Source organism: Magnolia sinica, chromosome 10 (assembly GCF_029962835.1).
Source record: "Magnolia sinica isolate HGM2019 chromosome 10, MsV1, whole genome shotgun sequence".
NCBI classification, from domain to species: Eukaryota; Viridiplantae; Streptophyta; class Magnoliopsida; order Magnoliales; family Magnoliaceae; genus Magnolia; species Magnolia sinica.
The window spans coordinates 71,479,722-71,507,361 of NC_080582.1; the positions used below are offsets into that span (position 1 = coordinate 71,479,722).

The 27,640-nt window shown below is 41.7% G+C and overlaps 2 protein-coding genes across 2 annotated transcripts; both read right to left on the minus strand.

Moving 5' to 3' along the window:
- Positions 1 to 2,408: 2,408 nt before the first annotated feature.
- On the minus strand, positions 2,409 to 5,279 carry LOC131217587 (probable disease resistance RPP8-like protein 2). Its single transcript, XM_058212523.1, has 2 exons — positions 4,428 to 5,279; positions 2,409 to 4,298 (listed from the first exon to the last, which is right to left on the minus strand). The coding sequence occupies exons 1-2, from the start codon at positions 5,194 to 5,196 to the stop codon at positions 2,488 to 2,490; spliced, it is 2,580 nt and encodes an 859-aa protein (XP_058068506.1). The 5' UTR covers positions 5,197 to 5,279; the 3' UTR covers positions 2,409 to 2,487.
- Positions 5,280 to 22,262: 16,983 nt separating this feature from the next.
- LOC131217588 (probable disease resistance RPP8-like protein 2) lies at positions 22,263 to 26,839 on the minus strand. The gene is made up of 2 exons (XM_058212525.1): positions 24,015 to 26,839; positions 22,263 to 22,319 (listed from the first exon to the last, which is right to left on the minus strand). Exons 1-2 carry the CDS (start codon positions 26,757 to 26,759, stop codon positions 22,263 to 22,265), a joined length of 2,802 nt encoding a protein of 933 aa, XP_058068508.1. The 5' UTR covers positions 26,760 to 26,839.
- Positions 26,840 to 27,640: the final 801 nt, after the last annotated feature.

Here is a 27,640-nt window from a genome sequence, read left to right on the forward strand (position 1 = left end):
TTTCTGCTTTCATAGTGATATTTGTTGCTTTGTGCCGTGGTTTTTTCCCGCAAGGGTTTTTCCACGTTAAAATCGTTGTGTTCTTTTCGTGTTTGCTTGGTGCAATTAGATTATTATCCTAGATTCATCTCTGTGTGCTTCCGCAGTCCCCCCAATATTGTAGAGGAGTTTTTTTTTTTCCTAGGTACCATTTTCGAGGAGGGTTAAGAGAAAAGGCAGGTTTAGTTCTAAACATTTCTTTCCAGCCCACTTATCTAATGATCGGTCCCAATAGATGAAATATTAGGACATTCGGACTACTGTGTCATTAATACGCATAAACAGTGATAAATGACACAATCGTGTCATTAAAAATAACATGCCTGAAAAAAGCTAACTGTAACATAAAAGGACTTGCAACAAATTTATATGGTATCAAGTAAGCCTGAGAAAACATTAACAACATAACCATCCACAAAATCAAGAAAACTTACAGCAGTTCGTACAACGGCTAAATAACATTCAGAATTCAATAAGCCATTCAAGATATATGAATCTGGAAAAAAAAAATGTTAAACTTCGCTTACTCATGCAACTAGAGTGGCACTTAGATTTTCAAATTAACAGTTTCAATCCATCTATCAAGTAAGATAGTTTTTTTCTTCTTTGAGAAATGACAGTGAAGCCGCCTGACAGAAGTTCTATAAGTGAACTCGGGGTTGCATTTAGTCCATTTGTAGCCATTGATCAGATGGCTAACATAGTCAATTCCCCTGATTTTTGGGCTATAGTGCATCTGTTTGATTATTCAATGAATCAATGGTCTAGATCACCAAACACATGTCCGTCTGAAGTATAGGTTTTATGGCATGCACTCTACGGATTTCATGAAACATGCATCATAGTAGCATTTCTCTTTTTCTTATTAAAAGGTAAAGAGAATTTCCTACACAACAAGGAAAGTAACACGAGTGGGAAATGAAGGATGTGTTTTAGCCAATGAAAATTGGTTTCCTAATGCATCCTACTGTTTCCTGATCCCACCTGTGCATCCACTCATTGGGTGGGCCACTGCACATGGGACAAATTGATGACTGTATACGCTTGTTTTAGCCATTCATTTGTTTTGTACACTGTGCCCCACCTGATAGATCTACTGCTAGACCTGACTGATCACTGAGCTACTCCATTGATAGAGCAGGGTCCGCCTGATGGACAGCTTGCATCTTGCACATGTTTTCTATCTAGGCACATGTGACGGCATGCAAAGTGGTTGGATTGTAAATGATTGAGATTTTCAAATCTCAATACTGTTGGACATAGGCCAGGGACCACTGGTGGGCAATCACTAGTGGGTGGGTCCCATGATGTTTGGCTTCTTTTTTATTAATCATTTTTTCTTCTTCTGTTTGAAGTTGAATTTCAACTTTAAATGAAGATTTAGATGAGGAGATAAGGATAAGATCGGATGTTAAGAGCATTGGAGTCCAATTAGGTGGCTCCTGCTGATGCTATAGATGAATTGAAGTCCATGTGGCTCTATGCTTAGATGATCAAAACCATCGCTCTAGTGGACACAGTCCAAAAATAGCACAGGCAAGCGCATCCTTGCTATTTAAATGATGGCCCCCAAGCGGGGAGCAAAAATGGTAAGACAGTGCTGCCTAGCTAATTGGACATGAGTGGATTGGTTAAGTAGATGGATGGCGATAGAGGTCATCGAATCACACATTCACATGGGCTGATTCATTGATAGTTTAAGTAATGACCTCACAAGATATTCTTGGTTGAGGCATTTCCACCAACAATTAACATGCATGACATACAGGAAATGGTATTACATAGAGCCAAAAGCCAACTGGCCAAGAGATTGTACGGTACAAATTTGGATGGGGAGTTATATGAAACCAGGGGTGCAACTTGGGCAGATCCAAATTCCAGCTCAAGGTGCCCAACCCTAAGTCCTTTATACTCAACCCAACCCAACCTAAATACAAGTGATTATTCCCAACCTGACCTGACCTAACTTGAATTTGCTCAAGCAAAACCAAACTCGAATTCAAATAAGTTTGGCAATTTCCAACCCTAAGCCAACCCAAGGACCTTGACAACCCAACCCAAACTTGGGTTGGGCTCCATTAGTGAAACTGAAAAAATTATCATTTTTTATTATTATTATTTTTTTAAATTTTTTATTACACACGCACTCACACCCCCACACACTCACGCCATAGTGGGATTTCACCACCTATGGATACTCAAACCCTTGACTAGGTGTTAAAACTGCTGAGAGTCTACCACCCAAGCAAGAGTAAGGATCTTTTCAATTGATACTAGTAAAAGCTAGAATGTGTGTGATTCATGTTGTCAATCAAAGCAAGGGAAATCAACCAAAGAAGAAGAAAAGCTCGCCTGCCTTTGTAGAATGTCCTTCCATGCGTTTTCCGTTGGTGGAAGAAACTATCAAGAAAAATCACTTGCCTTTGATAGCCCACCATAGCAGCAACATTATTGTATTTTGAGGGAGGGTATATGTTGAATCTTATGCCAATCGTCTCCTCTGTTTTCCAGCATTCTGGCATTGAATTCACCAGGCATGCGCTGCACCTCCAACTTCTCGAGAGTAGTCACATGTTGCAGTCCTTCTGGAAGCCTCTTCAAAGTCGAGCATTCACAAATCAGCAAATGTAAGAGCCTCAGCATTGCTCCTTCCTCCACTCTCCACTCTACTAATTCAGGTAACCGCTCAACTTGTAAGGATTTGAGTTGAGGAAACCCTTGTGCAGAGCAGATCATTTCCTTTCCCATATATGAATTATAACACAATCTGAGAATCCGAAGGTTCGGTAGTTTCTCCAATGTTGCCATTGGATCTTTCATTAACTGGGAGGATGCCAAGGTAAGCTTGGTGAGGTTAGGTGAGAATTCATACGACTCGGGTAGCTTCTTTAATGTTCCACTCAAAAACATCTTCTTCAGATGCAGGTGATGTGAAAAAGGCATAAACACCGGAATAGTGCGCCACCAATGCAACCTCAAAGACTGGAGGAGGTCCAACTTGGGAAGAGAGTTGGACAATCCCTTTGTCTGCCAACTATTATGCATCTCATATACTCCTAGTTTCTTAAGAGTAGTTAGCTTCCCCAAGCAATCTTCTATCCAATCACCAGCCTCGACACGTTTTAGGGTCTGAAGATTAACTAAACAATCAAGTCCGAGTGATGGACGCCCCACCATTTTAGACCAAACACCTTTATTTATTATCCTTCCATAGGACACATCCACATGCCTTAATTGTTTCATCTTCCAAATAGAATTGGGTATGTAGATTATGGATATACCTTCTTCTACATGGAGTGTTTCTAAATTGTGAAGATTGCTTATGGATGATGGGAGGCTTGTTAAACCACCCACCTTGAAGCCAAGGTATCTCAAGTGGATTAGTGTACCTATTTCATTCGGAAGCTTTCGATTAGATACATCCAAATATAACACCCTAAGCAAATTGAATCCTCTGTAAAGAAAATCCTCTTGCTTTTTTCCAAGCCATCCACTATCTAAAGTGATGCACAACACGGAACGAAGGTGTGGGTTGGCGCGATTTAAAGAAGTGTACTTGCTAGTGGCATGATGAATAGCAAGTCGGCGTGCTTTTGATGGAGAGAGAGGATTTGTATTTCCATGATGAACGTCGAGGAATTTATCTTCCCTGGCTTTTGAAATTGAGAGTTCATGTAAGAGATCATGGATACGGCAGCTTTTGACTCTGCCAATGGAATTTCTTTTCACTACTTGAATCAAACTTCTATGTATTAGCTCCTCCAGGCAATCTTCTGCAGCTTCCTCCATCGTTTCGTCCCCTGTTGGCTCTACAAATCCTTCCGCAACCCACAGCTGAATCAATTTCTTAGCACGGATCTCATGGTCTTCTGGAAAAACACCGAAGTAGAGAAAGTATGGCTTGAGACGGTAGGGTAGATCTTCATAGCTTAAAGCTAATATTCTTGCAATTCGGGATTCATCATCAACGGATTGTGAGCTAATTTTCTGGAGTACTTTCTCCCACTCGTTCGGATCTGTTGATTTTCTTGATAGTAGGCCACCTATGGCTACAATAGCAAGAGGGAGACCACAGCATTTTGCCACAATCTCTTTTCCCAGCTTCTCTAAATTTTGCTGGTAATGAATACCTTGTTCTAAGAATGCTTTCTTACAAAACAACTTCCATACCTCTTCATCTCCTAAAAGCTGCAGCTCGTGGGGAGAACTTCGTGCATCTGCATATGAAGCTACTTCTCTGTTGCGGGTGGTGAGTAGGACTCAACTTCCATTATTCATATCTGGAAAAGCAGCCACCAAAGAATCCCATGCTTCAGTCTTCCATATATCGTCCAACACCACAAGATATCTCATGTCTTTCAAATAATTGAAAAGCTTCTCCCTCAATTAAACTGAGTTCATTTTCTCCGCCATCTCAAGCTCTTCTTTAGTAAGAGTCATGAAGCATTTTATAATGCTTTGCAGAAGATCTCTCTCAACATATTCTTGAGATACAAAAATCCAAGCACAACAATCAAAATGTTTCTTAACAGCGTCGTTGTTATAAACTTTAATGGCAAGCGTGGTCTTACCAAGACCGCCCATTCCAACTACAGAAACGACACAACGTCGTGAATCACCCTTGATCAACCGTCCCACCAATGTCTTTATGTCTTCTTCAAAACCAATGACTTCTGTCTCTCCAAATAGAGGAGAAGTTTGCCTTTGCCGTCGTAAACTTTCACCCTTGAAACTGCTTCCTTCTCCAACATCTATAATTCCAAATGTCAGCCTACTGGCCGAAATCTCCTGAATTTTATTCTTTATCCGTTCGATCTCATTGCCGACCTGACGTCGAGACAATAATTCAATATGAATGCGCATGAACCTTTTGAAGAAACCTGCATACCCACTTCTCCTTTGTTCTATTTTGAGGATAAAGGTGTCAATGACATCTTCTGCATCGTAAGCGACGTCCCTCACATCTGCCACCCAATTCTTCACTCTCTCATCGCCGCTTTGTTTTGCGTCTGCGTCTTTCAAGAGGCACTGCATCCGCTTCAATTCTCTCTCAACCCACTCGACCTGATCACGCACTTCATAGAGATAAACTGCCTCTTGAATCAGGAAATTACTGAGTTTTCGCAAGACCAAGGAAACAGCAGCCTCGACAGCCATCTTCTTTAGCCTCTCCTCTTCTTCTCACAAGACACTTCCATCCCTAGTTCAAAACTCACAGATGCAGAATGATACTTCTAGTAAAGTCCTCTCTGTGTTTAAAAACATTGAAACGGGTCAATCACATCTCTTTCAGAAAATAATAATAATAATAATAATAGAAGAAGAAAAAAATATCCCAACCTTTGTTTCGCACACTGAGGACCACGTGAAGAGTGGACTGACCCAGTTTGTTCCATACAAGTGCGCACCATGGTTAAACAATTGAAACCGTTCATCTGCTGGTTGACATTACAGATGAGGATTCCACATTGAAAAATCATAGCCCATTGAACCTTATCAACGTTTTGGTTGATACTCAAAGTGTTGGTCATAGGCCTGTGGGGCCCACTGGTGGGCAATCACTAGTGGTGGGTCCCATGAGTTTAGGCCTCTTTCGTTAGAAGATGATTTCAAATATAAATTTGAATGATGATAGGAGATAGGGATAAGACCAGATAATCTGGTCTCGACGTGACTTTCTTTCGTGCAAAAATTTAATAAGGAATAACGAGAGTAAAAAGAGGAATAGTGATACATATTAATTTATCCATTTATCTTGTCCTTGGGACAATCTAAGTCATATATTATAATCTGGGGCCATTTATAGCGTAGAATCAGATGGGTGAATAGACCCATCTGCTCCAGTAGTGAATAGGCGGGCCGCTGGATCTGTAGCGTTAATTTTTGACTTCGTAAAGGTTTCATATCGTGTAGACCCTTAGATCTTGAGGGCTTACACTTCCGCACTTCCCAACACAAATGATCAAAAGTTGTAATCGAATTCTAACTAAATTTTACCATCTATAGTAAAAATGAAATTAAACGGGACTTTTAACCATCCATATGATGGAATCTGCCAAATCCACTGTGGGCAACCTAGCGCAGTGGGTTGGTTGGCTTAAGTTCTCCTATCCAAAATCATATATAATATGTCGAAAAACTCATCTCAATTTCCAAGATACGACTAATTTAAAGTTCTGATGATCCAGATCGTTTTGGCCGCCTCCTATCAATCTTTTCTGATATATCTTTGCCATAAATGTGTCCGTGACCCATTCTTCATAAAAAAAAAAAGATAGACCTATCTTTCTTTCAGCCATTCGGGAATGCAAAGAGAAAGAGAGATAAGGGTTGTTTTGAAATGTTTATATTTTCAAAGCCATTGCTTATGCGGCTTCAAAGCCTATCAGTAAAGAATGCGAATCCTTTGTTTGCGTTAAGCAGGAAAATCGTGTTTGTTACAGTCTAATTGGGCGGTATCATTACACACCGTCATTGCTGACTGGCATGGACCAACAACAATACAGGGAAGCAGAAAAGTCATGCTTTTGGCAAACAGAGGATCCAGACTCGTTAATAAAATGCATTAGCACGTTGCTGGCTGCTCATTTTTAAACTAACGACCTGAAAGTATCCCAAGCCCTTTTATTTATATTATTTATACAGCTTTTAAAGACTTTTCTTCTTTCGTACTCTACAGAGTATGATGGATGATACACGGGTGCTTAGAAATTACTTGGAAATGTGGACAAGTAACTCAAACTTAAACAAGCATATATGCTCGTAAGATTTGGGGTAGATAACTATTAAAACCCTAGATTACAAGTGTAATTCAACACTTATTGCCAATCATTGCCGAGAAGACCCCGATGAAGGATTCAGTTGCGACTATATCGTCAATCGGAGGGGAGAAGAATAAGTTCTTCCGATCTCTTCCTCTCTCTCTCTCTCTCTCACTCTCACTCTCTCTCTCACTCTTTTTCCCTTCTCCTTTCTCCTCCCTCTATACCTTATAAATCTAGGGCACAAATTCGTATAGGAAGAGAGGATGTGAAATAAAATGGTTTTTATAGTGTCAGAAGGTGCATAAATGGCCTCAATGGCCCTTTATTTATTATAATAACCCTGGGGCTTATTTCCAACCAACAGGACCCACCACGAGGTGTACGGGTCAATCTAAGCCATGGGATAAGTGTCCCACTAGGAGGTCTATGTTCAGACATAATCCTCCGATGATCCGACGTGTCGATCAGCTGGGAAGGCCCTAACTCAAATCGAAGGTCACCGAGTGTCGATTAGGTCTGCAACTATATGGATGTGAGTAGGGTAATTATCTCGATTAGTGTCTTAAATTTGGTCTTCATCCAACGACCTAAAATCTACAACTTCAACAAAGAGCGAATGATGCTAATTTCACTTAAATTCAAGTTATCACCTAAAGCACTCATGCAATTCATGTATTGGGCTTGCGGGCCAAAGTTGAGGGATCTTAGGCACTATCTCGGTCCAATATCCGTGATGGACATCAAGCCCATCAAGACAAACATTATTTTATAGTTTCGAGTTTAGCAGACCACCAATGTGTGGTCTAGAACCAATCCAACTAATCGAGGCATTTTTGGGATAAGTCAACCCTTGGATTTTTTGTGGGTCCCAATTAGTGTTAGGGCTACCTAAGTTCGTGATGCTACTCATTCATGATTAGCGAAGATGGGCGTCCAACTCTAATTATCCTAAATTTGTCAATTTCGACCAAATTAGGGCATTTAGTTAGACTAGTATGGCTCCCTAACGGTCTCGCTCGTGGACATAACCATGTTTTATTATGGAAATATACCTGACGCTACAGATACTTAGACGCAGATTATGCTAGTTGCGTTAATGCAAAGAAATGCACCTCAGGATACATCTTCACGATGGTTGGTGGGGATATGTCTTGGAAAAGTATGAACAGTCGATGATGGCCTTATCCACCATAGAAGTTGAGTTCATTACTTGTCATGAAACATCAAATAAGGCATTATGATAGCATCGTTTATTTTCAAATTTGTGGGTATTGGAGCATATCCCAAAACCATTAAGAATCTTTTGTGATAACTTAACCGCAGTTTCCTTCTCTAGCAACAAGAACCATTCATCAAGGTCGAAGCATATCGACATCAAGTATCTTGTTGTGAAGAAAAGAGTTTAGAATCATGTAGTGTTTATGGAGTTCATCGGTACTAAGCAGATGATTGCGAATCCGCTCACTAAAGGGCTTCCTATCACGCCATTTCAGGAGCATGTAACATCCATGAAGTCATTGACCCCATAAATGTATTCAGTTAGTGGGGAGTTGAATGTGTTTTATTTTTATTGATATTGAAGAGATCTCATTTATAAAGTTTTAATAATTTTGATATAAAGTTAATTTCTATTTTTAAGTAAGCTAAACAAAAGTCTTATCTCATTGAAGACATTCGAAAGCTCTTAAACCTCTCAAGGATAGGCACATGTGATCACACTGCGTGTATCATCCTTATACCATACTTCTTAGTCCTTGATTTATGTCGTTAAGGCTAATGGTATTCGTAATCATGCTTAGTCTCACTTCATTAAGATTAAATATTGTGATGGCCATCGTGATCCAATACTTATAGCCTTAATGGACCAGATTGTATAAGCGTTGTTTGTGTTATCCAACAAATGCATTGGTTAATCATTCGAATGTTTTCTTCAAAATTAAAACATGTTTCAAAATGTTTTTAAATTAAACCTTGACATTGATTAATGTGCCCCAAGTGGGAGAATGTAAGAAATTTATAAGGTAAGCCTTATTGATTAATGGTCTGAATTTTCCTAAGGATTGGATAATGTGATCCGGGCATACCGGTAGATATCATAAAGTTGTAATTCATCGAAAATCATGTAAGGGGTGGTGTGCTACAACCGTGTCACATACACAATTTTCTAGTTGGATTAGAATTGAAAAACTCATATGGAGCCTAAGGGAAAGGAGTTTCAATGGGTTTCAAACTCTTCAACCATTTAAACTATATATATAGGGTTGAGTCCCAAGCCTACATGTGTTGAAGCCTTCTATTCCCATCTCGATGCTTCTCTAAAGGGCGTAAGGTGCGGAAGATTGCGGCATCAAGCCTAAAATGATAGTATCCCAATAAGGTATATAATTTCACTTTAGATTTTTGGATCCCCATTACAATCCTTTCAATTCTGCAATATACATTTTATACTAAATACGTAAAGCCTGTATCATAGTTCGTAAAGTTCTTAGGATCCCGCGGTCCTCTCAGTTGAATTTCGGTGACCCACGACGCATAGATAACATTTGCATAAGACCCTGAGTCGCACCCTGTCAACTCGAATCAGCTTGACTTGAAACTTGTACCCTAGCGACCGCACCGTTGCCGTGGTTCCAACGTCGTGTCTCGTGCGCCGATGCGATACTTAGGCCAGGAGTTGTGAGCTCGTATTTATTTTAAGAAAAATGTCACGCGTTGCGAATTCCAAGAGAAATTCTACAACCCATCACATCAATCAATCACCTCAAGTCAAGTACACATCTCATCACTCCCCTTACAACACTCATATCTCTCCCATTCCCCAAAGTCAACTCTCTCTCTTCACCCATCCCTTCCTTACACCCATCACCCATCACTCACCCATCCCTTTTTATACCATCACCTCTCTCTCTCTCTCTCTCTCTCTCTCTCTCTCTCTCTCAAATCCATTTCCCAAGCAACCCAAGAGAGCCAACGTCCAAGAGAGCCAAGTATGACCCACTTCCCTACCCCTAAAAAAACTCTCATCTCCACCATCCAAGCCTCATCATCCACCATCAAAGGTTGAGCATAGGAGCTAAGGAAGCCAAGGGACCAAGAAGGAGTGATATAGGTGGGTGATTTTAGGATATCCATCATTGATTTCCATTTAAGGGCCCACTTATGATGGGACCCACTTTGATGTATGTGTTGTGATCTAAGAGGGGCCCATAGTGTCGGGATCCCTCCACTACGCCGATCTCTTTCTCACTCTTTCTCTCTCTGTTCCTTTTTGTATGGTAATGATGATGATGAGGTGTGTCCCACCATGATATGTTATATCCATGCCATCTACCTGTGGGGCCCACCTTGCTGGACTGTCCAGCGGACGGGCTTGCTGCCTGTCCGCCTGAACAGGCCTAGATGAAGGTGAAAATACAAATATCAGCTTGATCTTACAAGACTGGTGGGTCCCACACGTGTGGACCCACCTTACTGTATGTGGTATACCCACACCGTCCATCCATACGGTGAGTCCCTGCAGACGTCAGCAAGTTTTGTGGGGGATCACGAGGTCTGTGTTGTACCAATCGTCCATCCATCAGGCGTGGGACCCACCTTGATGCGTGTATTCTCTATCCACTCCGTCCACTTGTCTTGGACGATGGTGTGGACCCCACTGTACTGTATTTGTTTATACACACTATTCATCCATTTCAACTCGTGTGGAGCCCACCCCACACGTGTTGCACGTTTGGGATGGGACCCACCTTAAGGCATGTATTGTATATCCACACCGTCCATTGCTTGGACGGTGGGCCACTTTAATGTATGTATTTTATCTAGCCGTCCATTTATCTGGATGCTGGATGCTGGTATTCTCAAAATAATAATAATAATAATAATAGTAATAATATTATATTATATTATATATATATATATATATATATAACATGTATATGGTGAGCCCCACATGGGACCCACCTTTTTGGAAGCGGATTGGTTGGATCACCTCACACCAACATGTAGCTGGTACATTGACGCCAGCAAGTTCTATGGGCCCTAGCAGCATGTAGCTGTTGTGATGACACTAGCAAGTTCTGGGGCCCCTGCATGATGTAAGTGTTGTATCCACCGTCCATTGCTTGGATAGTGGGCCACCTTGATGTATGTGTTACATCCAAACCATCCATCCAAACGGTGAGCTCGTCTTAAGGCTTGAGACTAAAAATGAGGCAGATCCGTATATCAGGTGGACCGCACTACAGAAAACAGTGGAGAATTGAACAGGCTACCATTGAAAGCCTTTTGGGACCACAACAGTTTTGAATTATTATGATATTTGTTTTTCCCTCTTAATTCAGGTCTTTGTGACCTTGTGAATAGATTGTATGGAAAATAAATGTCGTGGTGGCCCCAAGAAATTTTAACGACGGAAATCATTATCTCCACTGTTATTTATGGTATGGTCCAAATGATCTTCCAATCATCATCTCCCCCGCTATTTGGAGTATGGTCCAGATGATCCATCGATATGATTCATTTTTATTTTTATTTTTGGGAAATGCTCTAAAATGATCTTTAAAATAGATGAATGGTGTAGTTGGTGCGGCCCATGTGATGTAGCTCACTTGATTTATATGAGGCCCATTGGTGTGGCCCATTGATGCGGCCCACTTGATGTATATGTGGCCCATTGGTGCGGCCCATTGATGTATATGATACCCATTGGTACGGTCCATGTGATGTGGCCCACTTGATGTATATGAGGCTCATTGGTGCGGTTCACGTGATATGGCCCACTTGATGTATATGAGGCCTATTGTGATGTATTTGAGGCCCATGGGTTGAGGCCCAATGTGATGTATATAAGGACCTTAAGTGAGGCTCGATATGGTATATATGTGGCCCATGTGTGAGGCCCGATGTGACATATATGAGGCCCATATGGTGAGACCCAATGTGATGTATATGTGGCCATTGAGTGAGGCCCATTGTGATGTATATTAGGCCCATGGGTTGAGGCCCAATGTGATGTATATAAGGACCTTGAGTGAGACCTGATAAGGTATATATGTGGCCCATGTGTGAGACTCAACGTGATATATATGAGGTCCATATGGTGAGGCCTGATGTGATATATATGTGGCCCTTGAGTGAGGCCCATTGTGATGTATATTAGGCCCTTGTGTGAGGCCGTGGGCCCATTATACGTTTGGCTTTATGTGGGGCTACTCCTTGGGAGCAATGTTGGTTAAATGTCCACATTGATGGGCAATGATGGTTAAATGTCCACATTATGACATTTCTTTAGGCCCTTTGTTAGGCCGATTATCGATGTCAATTATCAAGGCCGATTATCGATGCCGATTATCGATGTAGATTATCGATGCCGATTATCGATACCGATTATGAGTATGTGACAGCATAACATCATATATGCTCATACGCATCATCTTCATGCTTGTGATGAGATGAGGTTGACCATTGCATATGCCTTTTGACAAGTTGTTTATGGGAATCCCTGATAGGTGGTGTTGTCCCTCATGAGCGCACGGTACGCGCAGGATTAATGCATGACTGGATTGTATGACTTATGCCTCTTGTATTGTGTGATATGATTACTATATGCCTTAGCGACATCAGGGCCGAGGCCTCCACAGGCACATCATGGAGAGCCAGATTGGATACCAAAAATACTATTACTAGCATCGGGGCGCCATATATGTCCTTGTGTGAAAATTCCTAAACCCGATGGTACCAGAGGATAACTCCAGCGTCGAGACTGAGTGGATATATGAGCGCACGAGGGCCGTATACCAGTAGGCCGCGTCTCCCACTGTGTCAAGGTTGGTTGGAAAGGGGTGTGACCTTACCCGCCTGAGTGATGAGGTGTCACGCCCCAGACTCGGTAACCGGATTCACAAGGAACCCGATGGCCGGTTCTGGCCGCAACAGCCTCCGTAGTACCCCATTCTCGGCTCCTGAAGCAGGTTCCGATCCTGGGATCCTACAAGGAGGATTTTCATAACAATTTAACCATTTCCAATACGAGCATACCCAAGATCATAACAAGTAAATCTGAGAATAAAAAAGGCACATATCACAAAATCCACTAAGAATTTAAACTTTTACAAGTTTACATAAGGTCCAAAAGGACATACATAAGATAATAGAAGAAAGAAATGAAGGATGCAATACTGGGTCCTCAAGCTCAGCTCTAATCCAAACTCTGCCACTGCGACACCTGCCTAGGATCTCCTGCACGCATCAATCGTGCATAAGCTTATAGAAGCTTAGAGGGTGGTGTAGGTGTGTGATAATAGTGCACAGAAGAATAATAGAAGATACAGGAAGGAGACATGCTCAATGAGAATATCACTAGCCTTACCAAGGCTTATCATAAATATGATGCAATGAGTACTGGACGCCATACCAAGGCAATGCATGAAGGGGCTTACATAACCAATACTAATGCGATGCAAGTAATGCCAGTGCTCATAACCAAACCGTATGTCAAGTATATTTCCAATCATAAGGAAATCACCGGGGTCCATTACACTACTAGATGACTGCCGCTCTACAGACCCCGCACAGTCAAACGAGCATAAGAGACCTCACTACCCGCCCGTGGACAACCAATCACCATCAAGGCCTGACGGTAGCGGACCCATTCACGAGCTGGTCAGACTCAGCCTAACAATGCCCTCTTACATCAGGCGAGTAAGGCCACACCCCTATCCAACCGACTACACGACAGTGGGAGTTGCGGCCTAATGGTATAAGGCCCTCGTGCGCTCATATATTCCACCCGGTCACGGCGTTGGAGCAGATCCTTGATACCATGGAAGTTTTGGAAATTTCACCCATGGGCATCCTATGCACCCAGTATGCTCAAGTAACATTTCTGGTGTCCAAACATGGGCATCCACGATGTATCTGTGGAGGCTACAACCCTGATGAAGCAAGGATGATAATGCTCATATTATGCAATGCCAAATGCATGAATCACACAATCAACTATGCATCAATTCCAAGCATCCAACATGCTCAAGAGGGAATATTACGTCCCTCGGGAAGATAGCATGAAATGCCCAATGGCACAATCATAACCACACACACAGTGTCATCCAAGCATACAATTATGCACATGGGCCATGAAGATGGGTCTAGGCGCATTATGCGGCGATATACAAAGTAAATTACATTCCTCCTATCCAAGAAGAAACCAAGACTAGGTACTTAGACAATATCCATAAGGAATCCCACCTCTCGTGGGGGCCCATTTACCTGGGGTAGCCCACGAGACTAAGCATACAACTACGGGTCTAAGTAATACAGAAATGAGCCTAGCAACTGTCTAAGATAAGTATCCAATCACTCTTAAATACAACCGGACCTAGAGGGGTCCATAATGGGGACATTTAACCACCATTCCCTAAAAAGGCATATCAACCATGAACTATATTGATAAAAGGCCCAAGGCCTACATTCAAGATAAAAATAAAAGTAACCACATACATATATTCCTCATAATAGGCCATAAAAAGATATAATACCACTTTTAACGACATGGGCTCTAAGAGGGGAATTAAGGCCCAAGGCCCAATTCCCAATGACCACAGAATCCATGCATTAAGTTGGACTTGGTGGGCAGCCCGCGTACACAATATACGGCCCAAAAAAATAGGTTTAAGTTTGGATGAAATGGGCCCTACTACATCAGCCCAATAACTAGAAATTTAAGTAGGCAACCGAGGGCCCAATATTATCCTTACATCAGCCCACAAGTCCATCAAAATGGTGGAAGTCGGCCCAATGTATGGTTGGGCCAAGCTGGGATGTCCCTGCCCAATCTGGGCTCACTGGATGTCCCAAAATTCTGACCTTAAGATGGGGTCCTCATAAGATCACTAAAAGTGACCCAAAAGAATGCACTGATTAAGCTCAAAGATTATAAGAAAGCATAAGCATGTAACACGTACACAAGTTCTCAATATGGTGAGCCCCACAGCCAAATAAAGTTGTAACCATAAAATTGTACATCGAAGGCCCTTTGATAAACTTTTGGCCCGTTTGACTTCCTAGGCCTGCTAAGGTCCAGAAATTAGTTGAGTATGTGGAAATAATCTCATAAAGGCCAACTATACTCACTGGGGGACCCCACCAGATGGAGAGTGTGTATATATCATGAAGAGATCAAGTGGGCCCGCTACTGGATTGTGAGTCCAGCAGCAACCCAAGGCGGAGAGTGCTTCCACAATCGGGCGATCCAAGGCTTGGACGGCCTGGACCAAACATGCATTAAGGTAGGTTCCACATACATGCACATTGAGCCTTAAATAAATGACCTAAGGTCTATGGTGGGCCTTTAACCACCCATAGAGAAGCCTATGAGCTTACCTTAGGATCACCCAGGAGGACATCCAACCTCAACTGGTTTCCAAGAGGTAGCTCGCCACTACCCCTATAATGAAAGATCTAAGGCCTAAGCAATGTGTGGACTAGTAGGCCATACACCAAGCCCAACTCATAGGCCATATAGTAGGCCCTCAAGTAAGGTTTGGGCCCAACCATAAAGGTCATAATTCCACATATTGTGGTAGGCTTCATGGGCAGCCCAGTAATTCATTTACATGGGCAAGTTTCACATTTAACACAAGTGAGTTGGGCCTCACTTTTGGCCTAAGTACAAGGTCAGTTTAGTGGGTAGCCAAGGGCCCGACTTCTTGTGTATCATTGCCCCTAAGCCCATCACAATAGATAGGAGAGTATAGGCCCAAAATCAATGGGCCTATCCAAAAGAACTGAGTCCACAAGGCCTACTTGCTAACACAAACATGCATATACTATATCACATAATGGGCCCTAAAGAAATGGCCCAAAACAAAAGTCATCCAATTCATACATTATGGTGGGCTTGAGGGCAGCCCGTAAGCCCAAGAATACACATAGGCAAGGCCTATACTGATAGTGTGGGCCTTGCCACATCAGCCCAAAGACTTAACAAGGCCCTCCACAATATACATTTATATGGGCCCCACAAGTCAGCCCATAATTAAGCATTTCATGAGGGCATCACGGCTAATAAATACACACGGTCAGCCTGTAGACGGCCCGTTGGGCCCGTGAAACAATAAGGTCAGGCCCTGCACGATCTTGGGCTTAAGAAATAGGTTTCCAGCCCATTGGGCCTATAAACTACCAAAAATCTGGTTAAGGCTAACCCCCAACATCACCATAAAGGTGGGCCTTAAGAGGAACTAATTATGCCCAAAAATGTCTAAGAAAAATAAGGCAAGGAGTGTGTGCAATACTCCCTTAAATCTGGTGGGCCACAACAGCTCCAAAACAATCAACTATGGAGCAAATTTGGGCCCCTTACTGGAATTTCAGCCCACCCACTTCCTGGGCCTGCTGGAATCCAGAAATTTATGTAATTCAGATGGGTTACTAGCCCATGGTGACCCACACATATCACAGTGGGTCCCACCGAATGAGAGAGGAATGCACAACACACATTAGAAGTGGGCCATGCCGCTAGAATACAGGCCCAGCAACAGCCCAAGGTAGGGGTGTCCCGTGGTGGGTAGTCCTACGGGCCTGAGTATCTGGCCCAAATCTGACCCAAGTTTGTAGGCCACACCACGGTCAGTACAGGGGCCCGATGGCCATGAAAATTTACAAGATGGTCCTACCATAGGTGGACCACGAATCCTCAAAATTTTGTGATTTTTGGACAGTCAGAAGTATTTTAATTAATTTAAATAAAACAGACCATCAAAAAAATCTGGTGAATCAGGACACCTGAACGTGGAGATCCAGTCCAGCACTTGCCACGGTGTGCACGGGGCTCCATTGGCCCCAAAAATTTGTAGGTGAGTCCCACAATGTGTGGACCACCTCCCTGTAAATTTTCATGATTTTAGGATACTCATAAGTATTTAAATTAATTTAAAGAATACAATCTATCCAGGGTGAAATATTGCTGGAATATAACTGTCCTGAATTTGGGCCATCAAATGGGTGGGTTCTGGGCCTCCAAAATTCCTGAAATTTGGACCCAAGGTCCCTCATCAAGCCTAAAACAAGGTGGGATCCAGAAATATGACCCACCTTCTTAAAAATTATTTTTATGGGACTATGCTGCTGGACTGCACAGCAGAAATTTCTGGCAGTCCAGTATGTTGGCCCACCCTTTTGGATGCCCAAATAGGATTCCTTGGCCCTAAAATTGTGTGGATAGGTCCTACCACGTGTGGGACACCTCCCTACAAAAATTTAGGATTTTTGGGATAGTAAAAATATTTTATTTAACTCATGCAATTTATGGACAGCAAGGTCCAGATTTTTATTTTCCTGCTGCAGCAATGCTGCTATCCCTGACTTTAGCACCCCATTTGAGTGGGCCCAGGTCTATGTAAATTTGGAAAAATGCAAGGCCAACCTTCCTATACAAGTATACAGTAAGGTGGGGTCCATAAAGGTGGCCTACCATTTCAAAATCAGGCTGATATTTATGATTTTCCAGCAAACAGTGTGGCTGGACAGTACCCTCCTTGGCCCACCCTTTTGGGTGATCAAATAGAGACATTTGAAGGTGAGGTTTAGCATACTTTTAGGTGGGGTCCACACCTCAAAGAGAAGTCTAAGAAATCAAGAAAAAGGACACCACAAACAAGGCCTACAATCCGTACATTACAGCATAAAAAAAAATTCTAGCAATCTGGACAGCAACATGTTGCTGTCTAGATCAGCTCAAAAAATTTAATAAATGGGAAATAAATCATAGATTCCACAAGGTGGGGTCCACCCTGATGTGTCACACAACTCCCAAGCCTAGCCCCTCCCCAAGAAAATTCATAAAATCAGGCCCAAAAGCTTTCCAAATCAAGCAGCAAAACTAGGCAGCACAGTTGGGCCTGGGTGTCCAACAACTTGGGCCTGGATGTCCCAAAATTTAAAAATTCTGGTTGCATGGCACATCAGGTGGGCCACATAATCATTACATCAAAACCATAGAAAGTGGAGAAGAGAAGAATAAAGGAAATCTCATCAAGATGGGGTCCATGGAGAATGGCCCCATCAAGATCACATGCATGCAAGTGATGGCTAAAAAAAACTTATCCAAGGAGTGGTGGACCTTCACCATTGATGTGGTGAGTCCTACACTCTCCATATGAAGCAACAAAAGATCTATGAAAATAAGAACCATGCAATCTATCCTACATGCTCACCCACTTGTTGGATCTTCAAGATTCTTCAACCACCATGCTCCTTAAGCTTCAAGGAAGGAGGTTCAATAGTGATGATGGATCTTTGATGGTTAAATCTAGGGGGAAAGAAGAGGAAAGAGGGCTGGAAAAGTTCAGCAATGGAGGACATTGGAGGGCATTTGCAAAGAGGAGAAGAGAGAAATGAAGAAAGAGAGAGGGAGATGAGAGAGTTTCTAAAGTTGAAATGATTACTTTCTTAGAAAAAGATGAGTTTTGAAAAGAGAAAATAATCATTGCTCATGGGATAGGGTGGCTCATCATTGCCTAGAGAAGCTAATCTCATCATGGTTTTCTTGAGAAAAGAAGCCATCATTGCTAGGCTAAAGGTGGCTTACATGGGGAATAGTGCACATGGAGAAATGTGCAATCAGGTGGGTCCCACCAAAAATGCAATCAACGGTCCAAATAATGAGCGGCCCATAACTTTTGATGGACACGCCAGATTTACGCATGAGACGCGACGCTGGAACCGTGGCGACGATGCGGTCGCAATGGCATAGGTCTTGGGTCAATCCGAGTCGGGTCTACGTGACCAAACTCAAGGGTGACCGCAATCACTATCCGAAGGTCGTGGGTTGTCGAAATTTGACCGGTAGGACCGCGAGACCAAAATACACGAGATGCATACTCATACACACACATGCATACATGTGAACTCGGGTCAGGTCTCACATGAGGCATTATCTAGGTTGAGTTTGACTAGCTTGAGGAATGGGTTCGCTATCGACGAGTCGGGCCCAATATTGATAGGCAGATAGTGAAGTCTTTTTCACTTACCCAGTTGTGCCCTCGGATAGGGGCGACAAATTGGCGTAAAGTGTACTAGACCCTGGTGATTATCAAGAGTGAGAACTGTACTGATATTTGATGCTCTAGTGATGAGTTGCATTGATATGTGGATTTAGATGAGGATTGGTATGCTTGAATTGCACCTCGCATCGCATGACCTTGATGTGGCCAATAGCATTCATGTCTTACATTACATAGCCTTGGTACGACTGATAGCATTCATGAACTTACTAGTATATTCTGCATTATCTGATATTGCATTCTGAGCACGCTTATATTGCGCACATACTCTCACCACCTTCTAAGCTTTCTATAAGCTTATGCACGATTGATGCATGCAAGTGACTCTAGGACACCGCAATAGCATTGAGATTGGAGTGTGCAGCGGACTTCTTGAGCTTCCAATTTTGTTATTGTATTTCCCTTTATGCGCATTGTACCTTAAAGTTTTTTATTATAGTGGATTTTGTGATGGTGTTCTTATGATTATTGTTCGTGGGTTATGGTATGATTATGCTTATTACGAAACAAATTCATGTTGTAAATCTTCCTTGTAGGATTCCAAGATTGGAACCTAGCGTATGGGTGTCGGGAGCCGAGAATGGGGTACTACGGAAGCTGTCGGTGCTAGATTCGGCGATTGAGAATTTTATGAGCTCGATTTTCGAGTTTGGAGCATGACAAAATATAACACCCTAAGCAAATTGAATTATTGTAAAGAAACCCATCTTGCTTTTTGACAAGCTGTCCACTTTCTAAAGTGATGTAAGTTGGCGAGATTTAAAGAAGTGTACTTGCTAGTGGCATGATGAATGGCAAACCAGCAATGCTTCCAATGATGAAGTCGAGGAATTTATCTTCCTTGGCTTTGGAAATCAATAGTTCTTATAAGAGGTCATGGATGCAACAACTTTTAACTCTACTACCAGAATGTCCTTCTCACTACTTGAATTAGACTTCAATATATCAACTCCTCCATGCAATCTTCTGCATCTTCCTCCCTTTCATCCTCTATTGGCTCCACAAATCTTTCCACGACTCACAACTTAAACAATTTCTTCCCATGGAACTCATGGTCTTCTAGATAAACATGAAAAGTAGTGAAAGCATATGCTTTGGGACAATAGGGTAGATCTCCAATAGCTTAAACTTAATATTTTTATGATTCAAGATTCATCATCAACTAAGTGCGACCTAATTCTTTGGAGTACTTTCTCAAACTCATTTGAATTCGTTGCTTTCCTTGATCGTAGCCCCCTACGGCAACAATAGCAGGAGGTAGACCATGGCATTGGTTAGGCCGAACTGCTTGGCCCAAAACTTCATCAAATCCCTATTTTCCGTGGTTTTACCTAATTTATCGACCAACCAAGTGCAGTCTAAAACCTCGAAAGCTCATCTCGAATCGATATCTAGCCAACTTAGGTTGACTCAAAGACTTGATATAATTAAATTAAGATTTAATTACACTAATGATAGATACTTAAAATAATATAAATATAAAAGTTCACTGTTGTTTTTCACAACCAATTACTTGGTCATGGTTGAGGTTGTTATTTCAAGTCATTTGTCACTTTCATTTTTTTAGTTAAAAGTTTTTTTAACTCAACTGAGTGGTTCGAATTGAGTCATGTTGAGTTGTCCATTTTTAGAACTATGATCAAGTAGCCCAATAGGCGACATTTAAGATGCATGTGGGGCTGACCTTATGATTGAAACATGACATTTGTAAAATAAAACGTGTGCATATGAAGTCGAGCCAGGTTGGTTTGGGCTAAAATGAATCGAGCCCAAGACCAGTCTAAAAATTGATTGAGCCACACATGGCAGGCCGAAGCCCAGCTAATGGACCGGGCTAATAGTTCCAAGCTCATCCAAAGCTGGGCATGCTATCTGGCCCATTGCCACCGCTACTCACATGGTGCAGCTGAGCCTAGCCCAGGTCCCTACCATTTCGAGCAGAGCTGAATCATGGTGTGGATGGCTCTGAGCCGGGCCTTGGTTTTAATGCTGAATAGTTAGACAGACTGGATTAGTGATGTAGAGTGGGTCGCAGACACTTTCATGGCCAAGATGGATCAGAAAAGGCTCGGTTGACGACAAAAGTGATCTGGACTGTCAGAACTTAAAATGGGCGTATCTAGTAATCTGGAATGAGCTATCGGACGTACCATGTATGATTTTGGGGTAGGACGATTACTTTAGCCACCCAACCCTGCTATGCTGAGTTTCGCATTCCGAATTTGTGAAATACCATCAGATCAATGGTCGAAATCCTGTTGTAATTTCGTTTTTACTATTTATAGTAAGTTTTAGTTTGAGTATAACTCTTCATCCGTTGGGATTTATGAGTTGTGCCCAACATGAAAAGTGTTTAGAATAATTAGGAGAACATCATGGTTCAACCAAATAGGACACTAACTATTTTTGGCCGAAAACCATGTGCACTAGCAGACATCATGACTGTCAAGTAAGTCGTGATTTCTAAGAGTTTTAGTTATAGTTTGATTCCGAAACTTTTTCCATGGCTTGGTATCCCTATTTAAAGGAGTGTAAACTCGTTTATTCATATATCAATCAAATTACGAATTTTTATAGAATTTATTTCTATTTTGCTTGTTTTTTTTTTTTCTCAAGGATTCGAGAAGTCTCTGTGAGGAGTCTGGAAAAGTTCCGTGGATTCGGAACAGTTATCCCCCTGAGGAAGACAGTGCTTGACCTCACATCCTTCCCTGTGTCAGTTTGGTATCACTTTAAAAAGGCCCATAAGGTAAACCCACCTGACCCAACCCAACCCAATGATCATGGGGGAGCTGAATACTTAGCTTTCGTGGGTCCATCCCAGCTTATGGTCAGGTTTTTCCCATACCGTTTTGGTCCATTTTCCATGCTACAAGAAATCTTTCCACCTCACGAGCTAACTCACTAGGGTGCTATACCAACGTTCACTGTACATTTGGATATATGCTTGCCAGTTTGGAAAACCCAAGAATTGTTGGCTGACGTGTATGAAGCTTAACCCAAGGATTTGGGGGGCTACCAGATGGATGGGCCACAATGAAGGAGCAAAGCAATTAGATTGTCCCACTATGGTATCCATCAATTCAGCGGTTGATCAACTACAAAAATAAGGAATAGCCAGCATTCAAAGAGAAAAACTCACAATCAGATGGACAACAGTGTATGAATCCAAAATAAACTGATGGATACTATTGAAATCACAGCCTACAAGTGGATGCAAGTACTCATCATCGTTCGATTCAACCACCATAAAACACACCAGTGTATGAAGAGATTAGTAGATAAAACTACAGATCTTATGCTAAATTCAGAAAACATCATCCAAATAACTCACACTATTATACATGACAGAGTATGAAAACCATAAAAAGGAAATAAACTTTCAAGCTAGCAGTCTCTACATCAACATGTTGTCTGGTCGCCTCGCCTCGCATGCAAGCTCCGCAAAACTCTCCTACCAAAGCAAGAGATACAAATCAAAACTGTGATTAAAATTGATAATGACATACTGATTCGTTTTTCCAAATCTAAACAAGTGGTTGAAGCAAATTTACACAAAACTCATTGCATAAAAATAAATACCAAATTCAGTTGATGAAGCAAAACAGAAATAAAAAAAATGAAAAAGATTAATTCGATTAAAGCAAAATAAATACTTGAATTGCATTGCATTAATGTGTCTTGTATTCTGTTTTATCTGATCCACTGTTGCACGCTACATCTGTATGTGATTGGTGGAGTCTGGGGAATTTCTGGTATAGATAGTAGGATTAGAGTAAAGCATATAAGTGGCTCTTTATTGGACTACAAAACTTGTACTAATAAGCTGTTATTTGTTGAAATAAAAGAGAGATTTTATCTAAACTAAGAAAGAATCCTTTCATAATCTATACAAATTGTGTTAATAAAATCTCATAACCAGCTTCTATCTTCTGGTTCATGGGTAAGGGCTTATTCACAATATCTCCACCTGATGGGTGACTTGATCTTGCACGTGAGTACCACATATGTGTAGCAGTGTTATAGGGACTGGAATCTTTATGCAGGTAAACATGCCTGAGTAAAAGCAAACCATAACATAAAAGGATTTGAAACAAATTAACCTAAGAAAAAATTAACAACATAGCCATTCACAAAATCAAATGAAATTACGACACTGTAACATATAACAGTTAACACTATTATCTTTTATCTTTACATAATGGTCTATACAGCCTTATAACGGCCATTACAACACACCATAACTAATATGCGTAATATATGGGGGGACGGTATTACTTAGCCAAAAGCTAACTGACCAAGGAATTGTATAATGCAAATTTGTATGGGGAGTGAAATGATACTATAGGTGCAACTGGGGCAGATCAACCCAAGCTCTAGAGGACCCAACCCACAGCCAACCTAACCCAAATTTTAACCTGAACATAACCCAAAATCTGATCCAACCCGACCCAAATACATGTGATAATTCCTAACCGGACCTAATCTGACTTGAATTTGCTTAACCAGAACCCAACCCAAATTCAAATCAGGTTTGATAATTTCTAACCTGAACCTAACCCAACCCGAGGACCTTGAGAACCAAATCCAAACTCGTATTGGGCCAGAAAAAATTATAGATTAATATAAAAGTAAAGAATCCGGATCCTCTGCTTGCCATAGGCAGGAAAATCCTACTTCCCTGCATTGTGATTGGTCCATGTCATCACCGACATTGTCAGCACTGATGCATTAACTGCAGTGTGATGATGTTGTCCGATTATATTTCAACAAGCAGGATTTCGCTGCTTGCCACAAGCAGAGGATCCGGATTCAAAAGTAAAAGATAGAATGCTTGTGAGTGGACAATCACGATGTAGGAAAACAGAAATTCCCTGCTTGTGGCAAGTAGATGTCTGGATTGGTGTGGAATCCACTGCTTGCCACAAGCAGGAAAATCCTGCTTATTGCAATATAATTGGGCCACATCATCACACACTTCATTTAATGCAGCAGTGCTGAGTGATGACATGGATTAATCACAATATAGGAAAACAGGATTTTCCTACTTGTGGCAAGCAGAGGATCTGGATTCATTCGTGTGAGTGTAGTTTACGGTGTCAATCAAAAGGACATAAATAAAGCAAAGAAGAAGAAAAACTCAACTCACCTGCCTTTGTAAAGATGCTGAATTTGTCTTTCCAAGCATTTCCCCGTCTTTTATTTCGATGAAGGGTAGATGTCGAATCTTGTGCCAATCCTCTCCACCGGTTTCCCACATTCTGTCTTTGAATTCATTGGGCATGTCCCACACCTCCAATTTCTCGAGAGCAGTCATGTATTGCAATCCTTCTGGAAGCATCTTTAAATTAGAGCATCCAAGAATCAGTAAATGTAAAAGCCTCGGCATCGCTCCTTCCTCCACTCTCCACTCTTCTAATTCAGGTAACCCTACAACATGTAAGGATTCAAGTAGAGGAAACCCTTGTGCAGAGCAGACCATTTCCTTTCCCACATATGAATGATTATCCAATCTGAGTATCCGAAGGTTGGGTAGTTTCTCCAATGTCGCCATCGGATCTTCGATTAAGTGAGACCATTCCAAGGCAAGCTTAGTGAGGTTAGGAGAGAATTCATACGACTCTAGTAGCTTCTCTAACGTTCCCCTCAAACACATCTTCTTCATATGCAGGTGATCTGAAAAAGGCATAAACACTGGAATAGTATCCTCCCATTCCAAACTCAAAGACTGAAGGCTGTTCAATTTGGGAATAGCATTGGACAATCCCTTTCCATGCTTACTCCAAAGGATCTCACATATTGCTAGTTCCTTGAGATTTGTTAGCTTCCCCAAGCAATCTTCTATCCAATCGCCAGCCTCAACATCTTTTAGAGTCTGGAGATTAAGTAAACAATCATGCGATGGACGCCTTACTATTTTAGACCTTACACCTTTGCTTATCATGATTCCATTCGGCACATCCACATGCCTTAATTGTTTCATCTTCCAAATAGAACTGGGTATTTTGATTATGCAAAGATCTTTTTCTACATGCAGTGTTTCTAAATTGCAAAGATTGCTTATGGATGATGGGAGGCTTGTTGTTTTGAATTCAGGCACCTTGAAGCCAAGATATCTCAAGTGGAATAGTGTACCTATTTTATTTGGAAGCTTTTGCATTGATGTATTAGATAAATCTAAATGTAGCACCGTAAGTAAATTGAATCCTCTGTAAATACGCTCTTCTTGCTTCTTTCCAAGCTGTGCACTGCGAATGCACAACACAGAACGAAGGTTTGGGTTGGCATGATTTAAAGAAATGTACTTGCTGGTGGCATGATAAATAGCAAGCCGGCGTGCTTTCGATGGAGAGAGAGGATTGGTATCTCCATGATGAACGTCGAGGAATTTATCTTCCTTCGCTTTTGAAATCGAGAGTTGTCGTAGGATATCATGGATGTGGCAGCTTCTAACTCTGCCACTGGAATATCTTTTCGCTACTTGAATCAGACTTCTATGAATCAGCTCTTCGAGGCAATCTTCTGCAGTTTCTTCTGCCGTTATGTCCCCTGTTGGCTCTGTAAATCCTTCTGCGACCCACAGCTGAATCAATTTCTTAGCAGGGATCTCATGGTCTTCTGGAAAAACACCGAAGTAGAGAAAGTATGGTTTCAGACGGAAGGGTAGATCTTCGTAGCTTAAAGCTAATATTCTTGTGATTTGAGATTCATCGTTGAAGAATTGCGAGCTGATTCTCCTGAGCACTTTCTCCCACTCATTTGAATCTTTTGCTCTTCTTGATAGTAGCCCACCTATAACAACAATAGCAAGAGGCAGACCACAACATCTTGCCAAAATCTCTTTTCCCAGCTTCTCTAAATTTTGCTGGTAATGGAGACCCTGTTCTAAGAACGCTTTCTTGCAAAACAACTTCCATCCCTCTTCATCTCCTAAAAGCTGCAGCATATGGGGAGAGCTCCGTGCATCTGCATATGAAGCTACGTCTCTGTTGCGAGTCGTGAGTAAGACTCGACTTCCGTTATTCATATCTGGAAAGGCCACCACTAAAGAAACCCATGCTTCAATCTTCCATATATCGTCCAAGACCACAAGATATCTCCTATGCTTCAAATAATTGAACAGCTTCTCCTTCAATTGAAGGACGTCTGCCGTCTTAAGTTCTTCTTTAGTAAGAGTCATAAAACATTTTATAATGCTTAGCAAAAGATCTCTCTCAACATATTGTTGAGATACAAAAACCCAAGCACAGCAATCAAAATGTTTCTTAACAGCCTTATTGTTATACACTTTAATTGCAAGAGTAGTCTTACCGAGACCGCCCATTCCGACTACAGAAACCACACAACGACGTGAATCGCCGTCGATCAGCTGTGACACCAATGTCTTTATATCTTCTTCAAAACCAACAACTTCTGTTTCTCCAAATAAAGGAGAAGTTTGCCTTTGCCTTTGTAAACTTTCGCCTCTGAAACTGCTTCCTCCTCCAACATTTTCAATTCCATATGTCTGCGTACTCGAAGAAATCTCCTGGATTTTATTCTTTATCCGTTTGATTTCATCGGCGATTTCATGTCGAGCCAATAAATGGATGGATGTGCGTCTCTTGAAGCATCCAACGATCCTCCTTTTCCTATTTTGTTGTATTTTGAGGTTGAAGGTGTCGATGACGTCTTCCGCATCATAAGCAACATCTCTGACTTCCGCCACCCAATTCTTCACTCTCTCATCACTGCTTTGTTTTGCGTCCGCGTCTTTCAAGAAACACCGCATCCGCTTCAATTCTCTCTCGACCCATTCGACCTGATCACGCACTTCGAAGAGTAAAACTGCCTCTTGAATCAGGAGATCGCTGAGTTTCCCTAAAACCAAGGAAACAACAACCTCAACAGCCATCTTCTTCGTCTCTCTTTTATTCTCACAACGAACTCCAATCACTTGTTCGAAACTCTCTTAAAAATAAAATGTAACTTTGGTAGGAGGGAATCACTGTAACGGGTGATAAACACACCATCGATCGTGACTTAATAGGGTGTTTGAAAGAGATTACCACCATGTTCTCAGAAAGTTTTCAAGACTGTCCACTGCTTGACCGGTCGAGCCGAGGGTCCACTCGACCGGTCGAGGCCTGCTCGACTCAAAGTCCAGCGAGCTCACCTTTTGGTGTCCGAGCCGCTCGACCTCAAAGTCTAGCAAGCTCACCTTTTGGTGTCCGGGCCGCTCGACCGATCGTGAGGATAGCTCGACCGGTTGTAGGGGTCCCTCGACCAGTCGAGGTATTGGCTCAACCAATCGTCGTTAGGCAGATTTGAAGCAGTTTCCAGATTTTTCGGGACTAGGTGCGTAAGTGGAGTTTCCTAAACTATAAATAGGGGTTCCTAGGGCTATTCTAAGTGATTCTAAAGCTTTCTAAAAGTTTTCTAAGGGTTCCTAAAAGGTTCTAAGGTTATCAAAGGGTGTAACAAGGGTGAGATTTGAGGTTGTTCGAATCGGGTAAGTCCTCTCTTTTGTAATTTCTATTTCATAATGGATTTCTATCGCTTAGTGCCGTGGTTTTTTCCCGTAAGGGTTTTCCACGTTAAAACTTTGTGTTCTTCTGTGATTGTTTGTTACTACTAAATTACTATCTTAAATCTAGATATGTGTGATTCCGCAACACAAATCCCTAACAAGTGGTATTAGAGCAATCGTTGGGGCACAGATCTGAATCTGCAGGATTAGTAATAATGGGAAACGACAAGTTTGATATTGAAAAGCACTCGGGCAAAAATAATTTT